The sequence below is a fragment of the Cannabis sativa genome, chromosome 4 (genome assembly GCF_029168945.1).
Source record: "Cannabis sativa cultivar Pink pepper isolate KNU-18-1 chromosome 4, ASM2916894v1, whole genome shotgun sequence".
NCBI classification, from domain to species: domain Eukaryota; kingdom Viridiplantae; phylum Streptophyta; class Magnoliopsida; order Rosales; family Cannabaceae; genus Cannabis; species Cannabis sativa.
Genome location: NC_083604.1, coordinates 34,301,739 through 34,313,126, shown reverse-complemented (window position 1 = coordinate 34,313,126; position 11,388 = coordinate 34,301,739). Strand labels below are relative to the sequence as shown.

The window sequence follows — 11,388 nt, the reverse complement described above, 5'->3', positions numbered from 1 at the left end:
AAAATTTTATCACCATAATGTATATTTTAGAGTATACAATTTGATAGTGTTATAAATTTTGTAGATAAAATATTAATTATTTTTTTTAAAATAATTGTGCCTAAAAGCACGTGAGACTCTACTAGTATTTATATAAAAATTACAAAAATTTAATAATACCCGCTTATAAAGGGTTTATTTTTGTAAGATTCAAAAAAAAAAAAAAAAAAAAAAAAAAGCTCAAGGAGACGCTCTTCAATTTTTTTTTCAATGACACGCATTACACTCTAAACAGAGTGCGCGTGGGAAAAAATTACTTTCGAAGAGTTCAACGACTATATATGCTGATCCCGCCACGTCGTTCCACCTCTATTAACTATTAATTAAATGTATATGTATTTTCTTAATAAATTATTCAAATGTATCTTTTTACATAAAAACAAAATTTAATAAATAAATAAATTATTTATCTATCTTCAAATCAACCATTCAATCATTTCAAGTAGAGATCGGTTCATCACGAACTCAATACAGTCTCTTTCCTCTCTCTCTCTCATCATCGCCTTCTCTCAAAAACCCAACTCTCTTCTCTCTCTTATCTAATAAATCTTTCCCTCCGCGAATCGGCTAAGGTGAGTTTTGATAGGGTTTTCAATACTTTCAATTTTTTGGGTTAGTTTTGTTCGGGTCAGCCATTAATGTGTTTGTATTTTCTGGTCGGGCTTGAGTCAATTATTGTTGGCGATTTGATTTGTTCTTCAAGTATGGAGTTTTGGGTATGGTTGAATATAATACTGGAAATCTCTGATTCTTTCTTGGTGAGATGGGAATGCGGGATTCTTGGGCATTTAGGGGTTTTCGTCCGCTTTGATCTGAGATGGGTTTATGTACTTAGGTACTTTTCTTGCTTTAGAGGCATTTTCTTTTTTCTTTTTCCCTTTTAATTGGGCGGTGGTGGGGTTGTAAGAATTTTGTTCTCAAACCTGAAGCTTATTTATAGTCATAACTTTCTTTTTAAACCTTTGCATAATCGTGGCAGTTAGAGAGATGAGTCTTTTTGCTCCTTGTATAGCATAGTGAATTAGTAATATAAGAAGATGTAAGAGTTATTTTGTTCTTTCTGATGTTTTATGGTCTTAATTTGGGGATGTGATTAACCCCTAAAATGGACTTGGAAAGCTGGAATCTATTGTAGTTGGATCCTTTTTACCTACAGTATGATACTTTTAAAACCCTTTGTTTTGCATCATGTCCTTCTACCTTGTTTTAGTATAACCTTATGCTTGGTCTTCTTTCTCGCTTTAAACATATGAAGCTTTGCCATTGAAATATCCATGTTGTTTTCTTCAGTTACATTTTTGCACAAGATAGTGTAGAGATGTTAATTTTATATGTGATTAGCTGTTATATCTTCTTGTAGAATTAGGGAGAGACAATGCCTTCTAGTTTGTCAGAGATTGTTTTAACAGTGTTTATGCTGTATTCTGGAAGACTTATGGTTGAGCTGTTTGAATGAATTGGAGATACATACAAGTCATTCACTCCCACAAACAGATAGCTTCATTTCCTTATTCAGTTCCATTTTTCAAAATTCAACTGTGTTCTGCACGGTTTTTCAATGAGAACTTTCTAGTCTGTATAACAAATTAATGCTTCTTGCTCTCCAGCAGCTCTTATGTGTTTTCGAAAGTTTGATTAGTTGTATTACATAATGTTAACCATGTATTGAGTGCTTTAAAAGAAAAAAATAAGTTTATATTCATTTAGCCATTTACTTCTCTTACCTGCTATTTGTTTGATTTGTTTTGTTTTTAATTCATTTTTGGTGAAGCGCTTATTGAAGCGGGAGTCTTTTCATGGTTTTTGATTTAAAATATCCATTTGTATTTGCAACTGATGACAGCTTTGATTTTCTTGCTTTTGGACAGAATAGTTGACATTTGTGGCCCAAAATTAAAGATTGCCGAATAATTCATACCAATTCACCAGCGGGTGTTTGCATAAGGATTCCGTTGTTCCTTTGGTTATGGTAATTATCTTCTTCTTCTTCTTCTTCTTCTTAAATTGGATATACAAGCCATGATGTACAGTTGTTGCATGAGTACAATATTTTTGCAGTTATTGCCTTTGAGATATGTTTGCATATTGTGAATAGAGGTTGTGGGTTTTGCTATGGAAAAAGAATTAAATATGTTAGTATATATTGAGCGTATATATTACATATTTAACAGATGTATTTTGATTTTCTTTGAGCTAGTTGAACTTTTCTACCACCTACTAATTTTTTGTTGTCTTTTTTATCTTCATCCCATGGTTTCTCAGGCTACCAATGAGAATCTTCCCCCAAATGTAATTAAGCAACTTGCTAAGGAATTGAAAAATCTTGATGAGTCCCCTCCTGATGGCATTAAAGTTGGGGTGAATGATGATGATTTTTCAACTATATTTGCTGATATTGAAGGCCCAGGTATGTAGTTATGTTTAAAACTTCAACCATTCTTTAAGAATTTAGAGTATTCTGATATTTAATACTCTTCACCTTGCAGCTGGAACACCTTACGAGAATGGTGTTTTTCGAATGAAGTTGGTGTTATCTCGTGACTTTCCGCATTCTCCTCCCAAAGGTATGCATTAACATGACAGGACTAGCTAGTATCAAGAAAATAGGATGAAAACTGGCTTTAGTCGGAACATGAATATTCTTTGTTTGTTACTGTAATAGTTATTAGTATGAACGTAAGCGATTCTGAATACCATTTGTTTCTATCATCTTTTACCAGCTGTACCTTTTCGTACTTTTCTAAATTGTAAATAAGAATAATTTACTTATACATTTTATTAACTTGCTTCTTTCAATCTTTTTGTGTTTCACAACACTACCTAGGTTACTTTCTAACGAAGATTTTCCACCCGAACATTGCAAATAATGGTGAGATTTGTGTGAACACACTGAAGAAAGATTGGAATCCAAGCCTTGGATTGCGACATGTTCTTATCGTGAGTTTTTTTTTGACAGATCATGCATTCCTGTTCATTTGAGGAGTGTCTCAGAAAATGCTTGGGATGTTTTATTATCTGTAATATCCTGATACATGAGCTTTTTTTATAACAGGTAGTTAGATGTTTGTTGATTGAGCCGTTTCCAGAATCAGCCTTGAATGAGCAGGCTGGGAAGATGCTTCTTGAAAATTATGACGAGTATGACAGACTTGCTAGGTAAGTTAGTTTGCTGGCGTTTTTATCCGCCTTATAATATGTTATAGTGACATCCGGCCTTTTGCCTTATAATATCTAAATCCAATTTGTTCTGGGTTCTTCTATGAGTTTAGGACATCCTTGAGAAACAGTGATAGAATGTCCAAGTTCAATTTGTTCTGGGACCTTGTATGAGTTTAGGACAATCTTGAGAATAAGCTTAAATGGGCTCAAACTTTGCAAGTCTGGTTTAATAACATAATTTTTCACTCTTAACTCCCAGGCTTTATACTGGAATTCATGCTAAGCCAAAACCCAAGTTTAAAACAGGAGCTATTTCGGAGTCCACAACTGCACTTAACGTTGACCAAACAAATGCACCAATGCTTAATGCGGACCAGAAAACTACAACTGCTAATGCTGCTTTGCCACTGCCATTGCCATTGCCATTGCCATCTCCACTGGCCCCTTCTACAACTGCTTCCAGAGGAAATGGTATGGATCAGGCCGCCACCATTCTTCCCCTATCAGAGACAGGAGTCGGTGGGTCTACTACAGCTGCTGCTCCTGTTATTATCCAGAAGAAAGAAGGTGCATTGTCCAAAGCCCAGGCCGAAAAGAAGAAAATTGATGCAAGGAAGAAAAGTTTAAAGAGATTATAAAGTGTTTCATGAGATGTGTTTGTGGCAATTTGTTGCTCATTTGAAGGGGCAAAAAAATTGACTGTTGAAAGAGAGGGGAGGAGATAAAAATGTATGATATGCTGCTGCTGTAAGGGACGTTTCTTGGGGACAATTATGGATCAAAGAATTTACCAACTTCTTTCTCAGTGTGCTGAAACATTTATTTCTTTTTGCCCCCTAATAAGAAACTTGGAAAGTCTTTTGTGCTGAAATTTGCCTCTTAATGTCTTAATTATGTGGTAGTTTGAGCAAAAAATGTAGTCCTAGTTTAGGTTATATTAAGTACTCTGAATAAAAAAATAAGTCGGATGAGTATTCTCATTAGGTTGCTATTTGAGAGAGAAATGAATATGGGAACAAAATTTGAAGTGAGTACAAGGAAAAAAGGAAAATGGAAAAAAACAAAAAGAGAGGACAAAAAGTGGAAAAGAGCACCTTTTTCAATGTTAAGTATTAACGGGCAAAAGAAAAGGTAAGAACTGAACTTTCTACCTTGAACAAATGATAATCAGGGGCACATTTTTATCATTTCAAATGCTACGTTGTTAAAAAGAAAAATAATAATAAATACATTTTTTGGACTTTGGTGAGTTATAATTACATTCGCATTTTTAAAAACAAAAAAATAAATCTACATTAGAATTTAGAAAGAATATAATGGATATAATATTTATATATTCATAATATATTTGAAAAAAAAAAGGTTAGCATAAAAGCTCTCGGGTAAGGTAAGTAAGAAAGACCGAGGAGATCGACCCAGCAAAAAGAAAATATTAACAAAACTCTGTTAAGGGAAGTTCCAAATACAAGTCCTGACCGTTACCAACCACAATCCCCCTTTCCCCCAAAAAAGAAAATAATTAAATAAAAAAGGAAATTTAAGAAGAAAAGTCACTTAACAAGAGACTTCCAAACTAGTTCAGCTAGTTAATATTAGTGAAATTACCACAATACTTAAACAGTTACAATTTTTTTTTACGCAAGAAAAGAAAGAGGAAAAAATGGAAAATATAGAAAAAGAGGTCAGAATGGAGCTGAGCTTGTTCTGCGAAGCTGGTTCTTTGGCTCTGGGGATGGTGCACTTGGCAACATCTTCTCTATCTCCTGAAAAAAGAAAGCCAATTTATGAAAAGGGGTAGTTTGAAAAGACAAAAATAATTCATGGATGAATTTGTGACAGCATAAACAAGCATGCTCAAACTCCACACTCAGTATTCCTATCTAGTTTCAGATTGTCAGTATCCAATGCAAGGCAATAATACATACTATCATTACTCAGACAAATGCCATATAATGAAAGATCTGTTGCTTTATGGAGAAATAGAAGTTTTATGAACGCTAATAAACTCGTGCATTTTCTCTCTTGGGTACTGTTCACAAGAAACATCATAAGGATATTTTCCAAGTATATTGAAGAAACTGTAAACTATCAACTTAAGCTAATACAATATGAATCTACTTTCTTTTTAGTACAAGTATAGCTGTGATATCACAAACCTTTCAGGTATATTTTAAGCCTCAAAAGTTGCAGATAGTGATATTGTTTCAGTTCATAAAGCAGTCTAACGAAATCGGCAAGAGTCTTGTAATGAAGATGTTTAAAACAGATTTTATAAAATAGTAGAGAACGTATGCATACAAGAAAGTTAGAGATATCTAATTCCACACTATAAGCGTAGAAGAAAATACGAATAATAATAGAAAAAACTCTGGTAAACAAAAGAATAATGGTTTTGATTCAACGGCCACCAGAATAAAACCGTCACGGAGCAGACTCTAGTTTTGTGTAGCAAGATGTCACAAGTTTCTCAATCAAGAATACATTGTGAAGTTTTACTATCAACTGATGGCAAATTTAAAATAACACAATCTAGAAGACCTACAAGAAGATCTGAAAGTGGTTAATCACTTGATCATTTCTTTTCATAAGATATTTCACCATGCAAGAAGTTGCTAATTGCACCCATAGAATCAACTCAGATTTTAGATTCATCATGTTAAATTTTTAAAGGGCAACACAGCTCGTACCATAATTCACAGACCAAGGATTAAGTTTTTATATATTTAGATATAAAAAGAGAGAGGGGGAGAGAGACAACTATAATAAAATCAGTAAAAAAAAATAATTCCATGCAAATGAAAATGATACAAACTTCTTATCCTTTAACATGAACCATATGAAACATAAGGAAATGATAATGCAGCACTTACACTACAATCTTTACTCAACATTACCAAATACTTCTATCGATATAGTGAGTTGACTGCAAATTTTACAGCATATAAAGCTAAATAAAACCTATTTTATTATATATTAACAGCGCCTATACTTGTTAATGTTACATCAAAAGGTCAATAGAATATTACTATTGGACTTAATATATAGGTGTGTACTAACAATCAGAAAGTAATTAGGCTAATGATAATTGTCACAGCATATAAGTATGGCCCAGTCTCACCATTAAAAATAACAGAATGTTTTCTGGAGATCTAACAGGTAATTAGAAAGGCTAAATTTGCAAGCCAAAAGATCTAACTTAGCACCATACATGCCAAAAAAGAAAAGATTTTGTTTTTTCTGCCTTTCACTAAAACTTAAAGAGTAAGATTTGTGTGGTTTAGGCGGGTTGGTGAGATTATTCAAATTGAGATGTGCCAAACATTCCAAGGGTACAGTAAAGCATTTTCAGCTCTTACATTAGATCTGTGCTACCAAACAGCAGGACATCATGACTGTTACTTACAGTAAGTACAGCCGTCTATTTCTGCTGATGTCCCATTTCAGCCATTTATTCCTGTGAGTCTCACGGGAATGGGCATTGTTGATTGGTCAAACGCTTCACTAGCATCTGACCTTGTCAACACGGCTCAAATCATCAACTGCCACAAATTGATTGTGATCAGAATGTTGTGATATAACCAAATACTTGATAATTAATTTTACAAAGGAACACTAATATTTTTCCCCTTGTTTCATCATCAGCAGCCATGACATTTGATATCAATGCTCAGTTTTCAGAAATATCTCAATACTTCCATTCTTGTCCAACGGTCCAAGGTAGAGATATACTAAAGTCCAGTTCAACGAACCAAACTATCAAAACGGAAAAGCAAACATGATAGAAAGAAATTCAGGGAGTTAAAGATGATATTTTGATAATTAACTCCTACTGTTTATTCCGTCTTACACTATTCTTCGCAAGGCATCAGTCATCATTATTCTAGGTGACTACAGGAGACATTTTTCACAAAGTTATGGCTTCCAGCTCAAGAGTTAGAAATGATAAATTTAACGGCTACAACTACAAGAGAAGTAGTAATAACAAAAACAATGGTTTTTCTTGATTATTCTTGTACGAAAAATCAATCTGTCTAATATAATAATATGTATTAGTTTTACCTAGAGATCTTCGTAAGCTAATAAAAATAAAATTATCTTTGTTTAATTAATAAATCCAGTAAGAAACTGCAAAACAGCCAAAATTATGTAAGGTTCACCAGAACTACAAAAATCATGGTTACAAACTCAAGTAATTATTTTATATGAAGCAGTTCTGAAACTTAAATCCCAGATGCAATATCCTCAAAATCTCAAAACTTAGATGGTTCTCTGGAGAAGTGGGGAAAGGGATGAAAATGGTGGTCTAACGTAGCCAGATGCCACGGTATAAGGAAAAATAAATAAAAAAAAGGTCTCAGAAGCATAGCAAAATCCTTGCTATTTTTATTATGATCACTAACAAATGTAATGTTGTTTTGAAAACAATTAATATCACGTCCATTGTATGCCTTACAGGGCATAAATATCTTCCTTCAACCTATGCAGACAGCAGTCTGTAGTCAGTAGAAAGTTTATAAAATTTCATCTTTATATTCTCAGTCCAAGGATGCAAAAGCATTGATGGCCAGCACTTAAGAAAATGAGGAGCTATTGGCTTCAAAATCTCTAGTCATTTATCTACTTTCCAATATCAAGCATTTCATAGTAGTGGCTATGTATATAGTTTTTACTTTCCAACGGTGATAGTTTGTAATTGAAAAATCAGAAGAGCAACTAAATTTAAACTAATTTGCGAAATTGATCCCCTTATTAGTACATCTTAATACTTCACTAAAACGAACAATAATAAAACCACATAATTCCAGCAAACAATAGATAAATCAATAGTAGAAACCAATGCCTTCCACAATACTTGAAGTAGTGGCACCAAGCTCACTTCTTGTTCTTTGCAAATGTTTCCGTTTGTAGCCAAGACATCAATTTTAATACCAACATAGCATGAAAAGATGGCAATGATGAAGACCAAAAAACAAAACACGAAAACAAAGTAAATTCAAATGAGAAGCAGCGCAAACCTTCTGTCGTCTCAGCTTTTCATTCTCTTCTTCTAGTCGAGAGACCTTGTTTTCGAGTTCATGTGTATACGCCTAACCAGCAACATAGAAGGATGGTTGAGCAAAGAGGGAGGAAATCAAGATGAAACTAGCAAAATCACTAATAGAAATCAAAGTCTCACCTGTCTCCTTGCTCGTGACCGGGCTGCTGATTCCCTGTTTTTAATCATTCTCTTCTGTCTTCTCTCTACAGTTTTCTCAACCACGTCTTCAGGAGCAACTCTTTTTCGTCCAGGCGTCTGGGTATCTGAGAGAGCACCCATCAAAGAAGATGGGGACATTATCATTTGGTTTTCAGAGTATGCTGCTTCCAACATAGGATTCCCACTGTCTGGAAGAGGTTGTTGAACCGAGTGGCCTTGCATAAAAACAGCCATTGAATTTAGCTGATGCTGGCGCTGTGACTGCTGGACTGGAGGGAGTTGATACTGCATCCATTGGATATGTTGTGAGATATCATGTTGTGCAGGAGCAATAGGATCAACTCCTAAAACAGGACCAACGCCCTTCTGGGATGAAGGAGTTTTGGCAACCACACCAGCTTTCACCAAGAAATCCTCAAGGGTCATCTCGCCAAGAGTGGGATGTCGATCCTGCGCTTTCCTTTCATTGTCGACGCTCTTTTTCTGTTGAATATCCTTCCAAACCTCATCAACAGTCTTCTTGCTAAGATCAGTGAACAATGTAAGGCTCCCTTGCCGAGGCAAAGATGATGCAGAGGCACCCTGACTGGCCTGAGCGCTTGAATTATCAACACCCATTCCAGTGGCCTGATTAGCTTCTGCAGACCACACACTCTTCAGAAGCTCATCAAGGTTCATGCTACCTAATGGTTTTCCTAAATCCCCAAGCTGGTTCTGGACCTCATCAAGGGTTAGATTGTACAAGGAGCCTTGCCTAGTCAAAGACTGTAACTTGGGGTCTTGGACTGCTCCGCCTTGAGACCCCATCGTCTGAGTTCTCATTCACCAACCAATCAACCCTACTATATCTTATTCATACCAGAAACAATCTTTCAAAGACCTGTAACGGAAAATAAGAACACTCAAACTCTCAATTTGAACTCCATGTAACTATTAACCTAAAATTGTTTAAAAGGCGATATCTAAGACTAACAAATAGCTCAATGGAAGAAAACAAAAAAGTGTACTTTTCTTCTATTTGGTTCTAGCTTAAAAAATGCCCAGATCAGTGTAAGCCAACCCATCAAAAAATTTAAACCAAAACAAAATGTTGCAAATAACGAACTTAGAAAACCTACAAAGCAAAAAAAAAACTCCGCAAACAATCACATGCATGTAGAAAAAATGAGCATTTTCCCAAAAACCCTCAAAAATTTATAAAACCCAGAAACTGATTTTGGAGTTAGCAAACAAAAGTTGAAAGAAAATCCTCAAAGCATAAGCTCATACATAAATATTTATATTTTAGCTTGGATAGACTGAGAGCAACGATAAACAAAATGACCCAGATCAAAACAAAAGCAAATCAAATAAATTCTGCAGCCCCCATACTCAAAACGAAGAAAAAAAAAATTAAAAAGAAAAGCACTGAGAAAAGAGAAAGGAGAAAAGAAAAATGTGCAAATCACTACATGCATGTACAAGATATCGACATTCAAACAGAAACCCAAATATGCCCAGAAAACGAATTTTAAGAGCTGTTGAAAAAACCCAAAAATTAACAGCTTAAACAAAAACCAACGATGAACAAAAATAGGCCCAGATCAAAATACAGAAAGAAAAAAACCCAGAAAAAAATTAAATGAAAGAGAAAATAAAATTGTTGGAAAAGAACAAACTTACCGAGACTATAAACAGCATAAAGAAAGAGAAATCTTGAAATGAATCGTTACATGCATGAAGAAGAACAAACACTGTCCAGAAACTGGAAAATGTCCAAAACGATATCTAAGTCAGCAAAAAGAATAACCCAAATGAAAGTCTTCAACTTCCATAGACCTCTTCTATTACATATAAATAAATATACTTATAATGCAATCGAAAGTGGTATAATTTGTAACTCCCAACATTTTATATTAGCTTTCCTTAAACGAAATAATGAGTAAAAAACTTGGCACTTTATATTTAGCTTTGATTTTGTCTTCCATAGTTATACCCTTTAAGGGAAATAAGGAATGTTTGATTGTGTTATTGTGCTGACCATTTGTGTTATTTTCTCAAGGAGGATGGGTAAATATGACTATTTCTATCTCGTATTTTGTTTTATTCTAATGGACACCTTTACGTTTCTAATATTAATTTAAATAAGGGCATAAAATAAATTTACACCACCAATTTTTTATTGGACAAATTACATATCGACATGTCATATCTCACCCTTTTTCCTTTTTACACAATTGGGGTAACTTCTTTTTTTAATGAAATTAGAGAAATAAGCGACACTCCGAGCGGGTTCGACCTCACTTTTATAATTCTTTTAATTATTTTAATGTAATTTTTTTTTTACATTTTATTTAAAATATAATTTAAAATAAATAATATTCATTAGCGTTTAGCTTACTATAAATTAGACAACAATAAAATAATAGAGCTGTAAAATATAAATACATACTGCTTTTGAGGTCCAAAAAACCACTCAAAAGATGAGTAAACCGCAAAGGGAAATTGATTTTATTATTGATTTGGCACCTGGAGCAGATCGGTTTCTAAAGCCCCTTATAGAATGGCTCCAACAGATTTTAAAGAACTGAAAATTCAACTTCAGGGATTGCTTGACCTAGGGTTTCACGGCCTAGTGTGTCACCCTAGGGAGCTCATGTACTGTTTGTTAAGAAGAAAGATGGGTCCTTACGTATGTGCATTGACTTCCGAGAATTAAACAAACTGACAATCAAGAATAAGTATCCTTTACCTAGGATCGACGATCTTTTTGATCAACTTTAGGGGAAGACGGTCTTTTCAAAGATTGATCTCCGATCGGGTTATCATCAGTTAAGAATCCGAGAGGAAGACATTCCAAAGATGTCTTTCCGCACTAGATATGGGCATTATGAATTTCTGGTTATGTCTTTTGGACTAACCAATGCTCCCCCAGCTTTTATGGACCTGATGAATAGGGTATTCAAGGAATTCCTCGATATTTGTGTTATTATATTTATCGACGACATCCTTAT

The 11,388-nt window shown here is 34.3% G+C and overlaps 2 protein-coding genes across 6 annotated transcripts; one reads left to right on the top strand and one right to left on the bottom strand.

Annotated features, from left to right (window-relative positions):
• The first annotated feature begins 387 nt into the window (after positions 1-387).
• LOC115716951 (ubiquitin-conjugating enzyme E2 22) lies at positions 388-4,069 on the top strand. 4 transcript variants are annotated; one of them, XM_030645878.2, is made up of 7 exons: positions 388-611; positions 1,908-2,008; positions 2,302-2,446; positions 2,526-2,603; positions 2,864-2,976; positions 3,092-3,195; positions 3,458-4,069. In XM_030645878.2, exons 2-7 carry the CDS (start codon positions 2,006-2,008, stop codon positions 3,834-3,836), a joined length of 822 nt encoding a protein of 273 aa, XP_030501738.2. In that variant the 5' UTR covers positions 388-611; positions 1,908-2,005; the 3' UTR covers positions 3,837-4,069. The 4 variants fall into 4 exon arrangements, with proteins under 4 accessions (XP_030501738.2, XP_030501739.2, XP_060969666.1 ...); XM_030645879.2 differs by having other exon boundaries at positions 415-611; positions 1,913-2,008; XM_061113683.1 differs by having other exon boundaries at positions 460-874.
• A 539-nt stretch (positions 4,070-4,608) lies between these two features.
• Positions 4,609-10,424, bottom strand: LOC115716950 (ABSCISIC ACID-INSENSITIVE 5-like protein 2). Of its 2 annotated transcripts, XM_030645877.2 has the most exons (4): positions 10,058-10,424; positions 8,375-9,275; positions 8,214-8,285; positions 4,609-4,961 (listed from the first exon to the last, which is right to left on the bottom strand). In XM_030645877.2, the coding sequence occupies exons 2-4, from the start codon at positions 9,215-9,217 to the stop codon at positions 4,881-4,883; spliced, it is 996 nt and encodes a 331-aa protein (XP_030501737.2). In that variant the 5' UTR covers positions 9,218-9,275; positions 10,058-10,424; the 3' UTR covers positions 4,609-4,880. The 2 variants fall into 2 exon arrangements, with proteins under 2 accessions (XP_030501737.2, XP_060969665.1); XM_061113682.1 differs by having other exon boundaries at positions 4,609-8,285; positions 10,058-10,336.
• Positions 10,425-11,388: the final 964 nt, after the last annotated feature.

Excerpts from the sequence above, each read along its gene's own strand:
- LOC115716951 (XM_030645878.2), top strand. Across the intron at positions 2,447-2,525 it reads TGCTGATATTGAAGGCCCAG|CTGGAACACCTTACGAGAAT; the intron begins GTATGTAGTTAT and ends TTCACCTTGCAG. Across the intron at positions 2,977-3,091 it reads GATTGCGACATGTTCTTATC|GTAGTTAGATGTTTGTTGAT; the intron begins GTGAGTTTTTTT and ends TTTTTATAACAG.
- LOC115716950 (XM_061113682.1), bottom strand. The coding sequence starts at position 9,217 with ATGAGAACTCAGACGATGGGGTCTCAAGGCGGAGCAGTCCAAGACCCC. Across the intron at positions 8,286-8,374 it reads GGTCACGAGCAAGGAGACAG|GCGTATACACATGAACTCGA; the intron begins GTGAGACTTTGA and ends GTTGCTGGTTAG.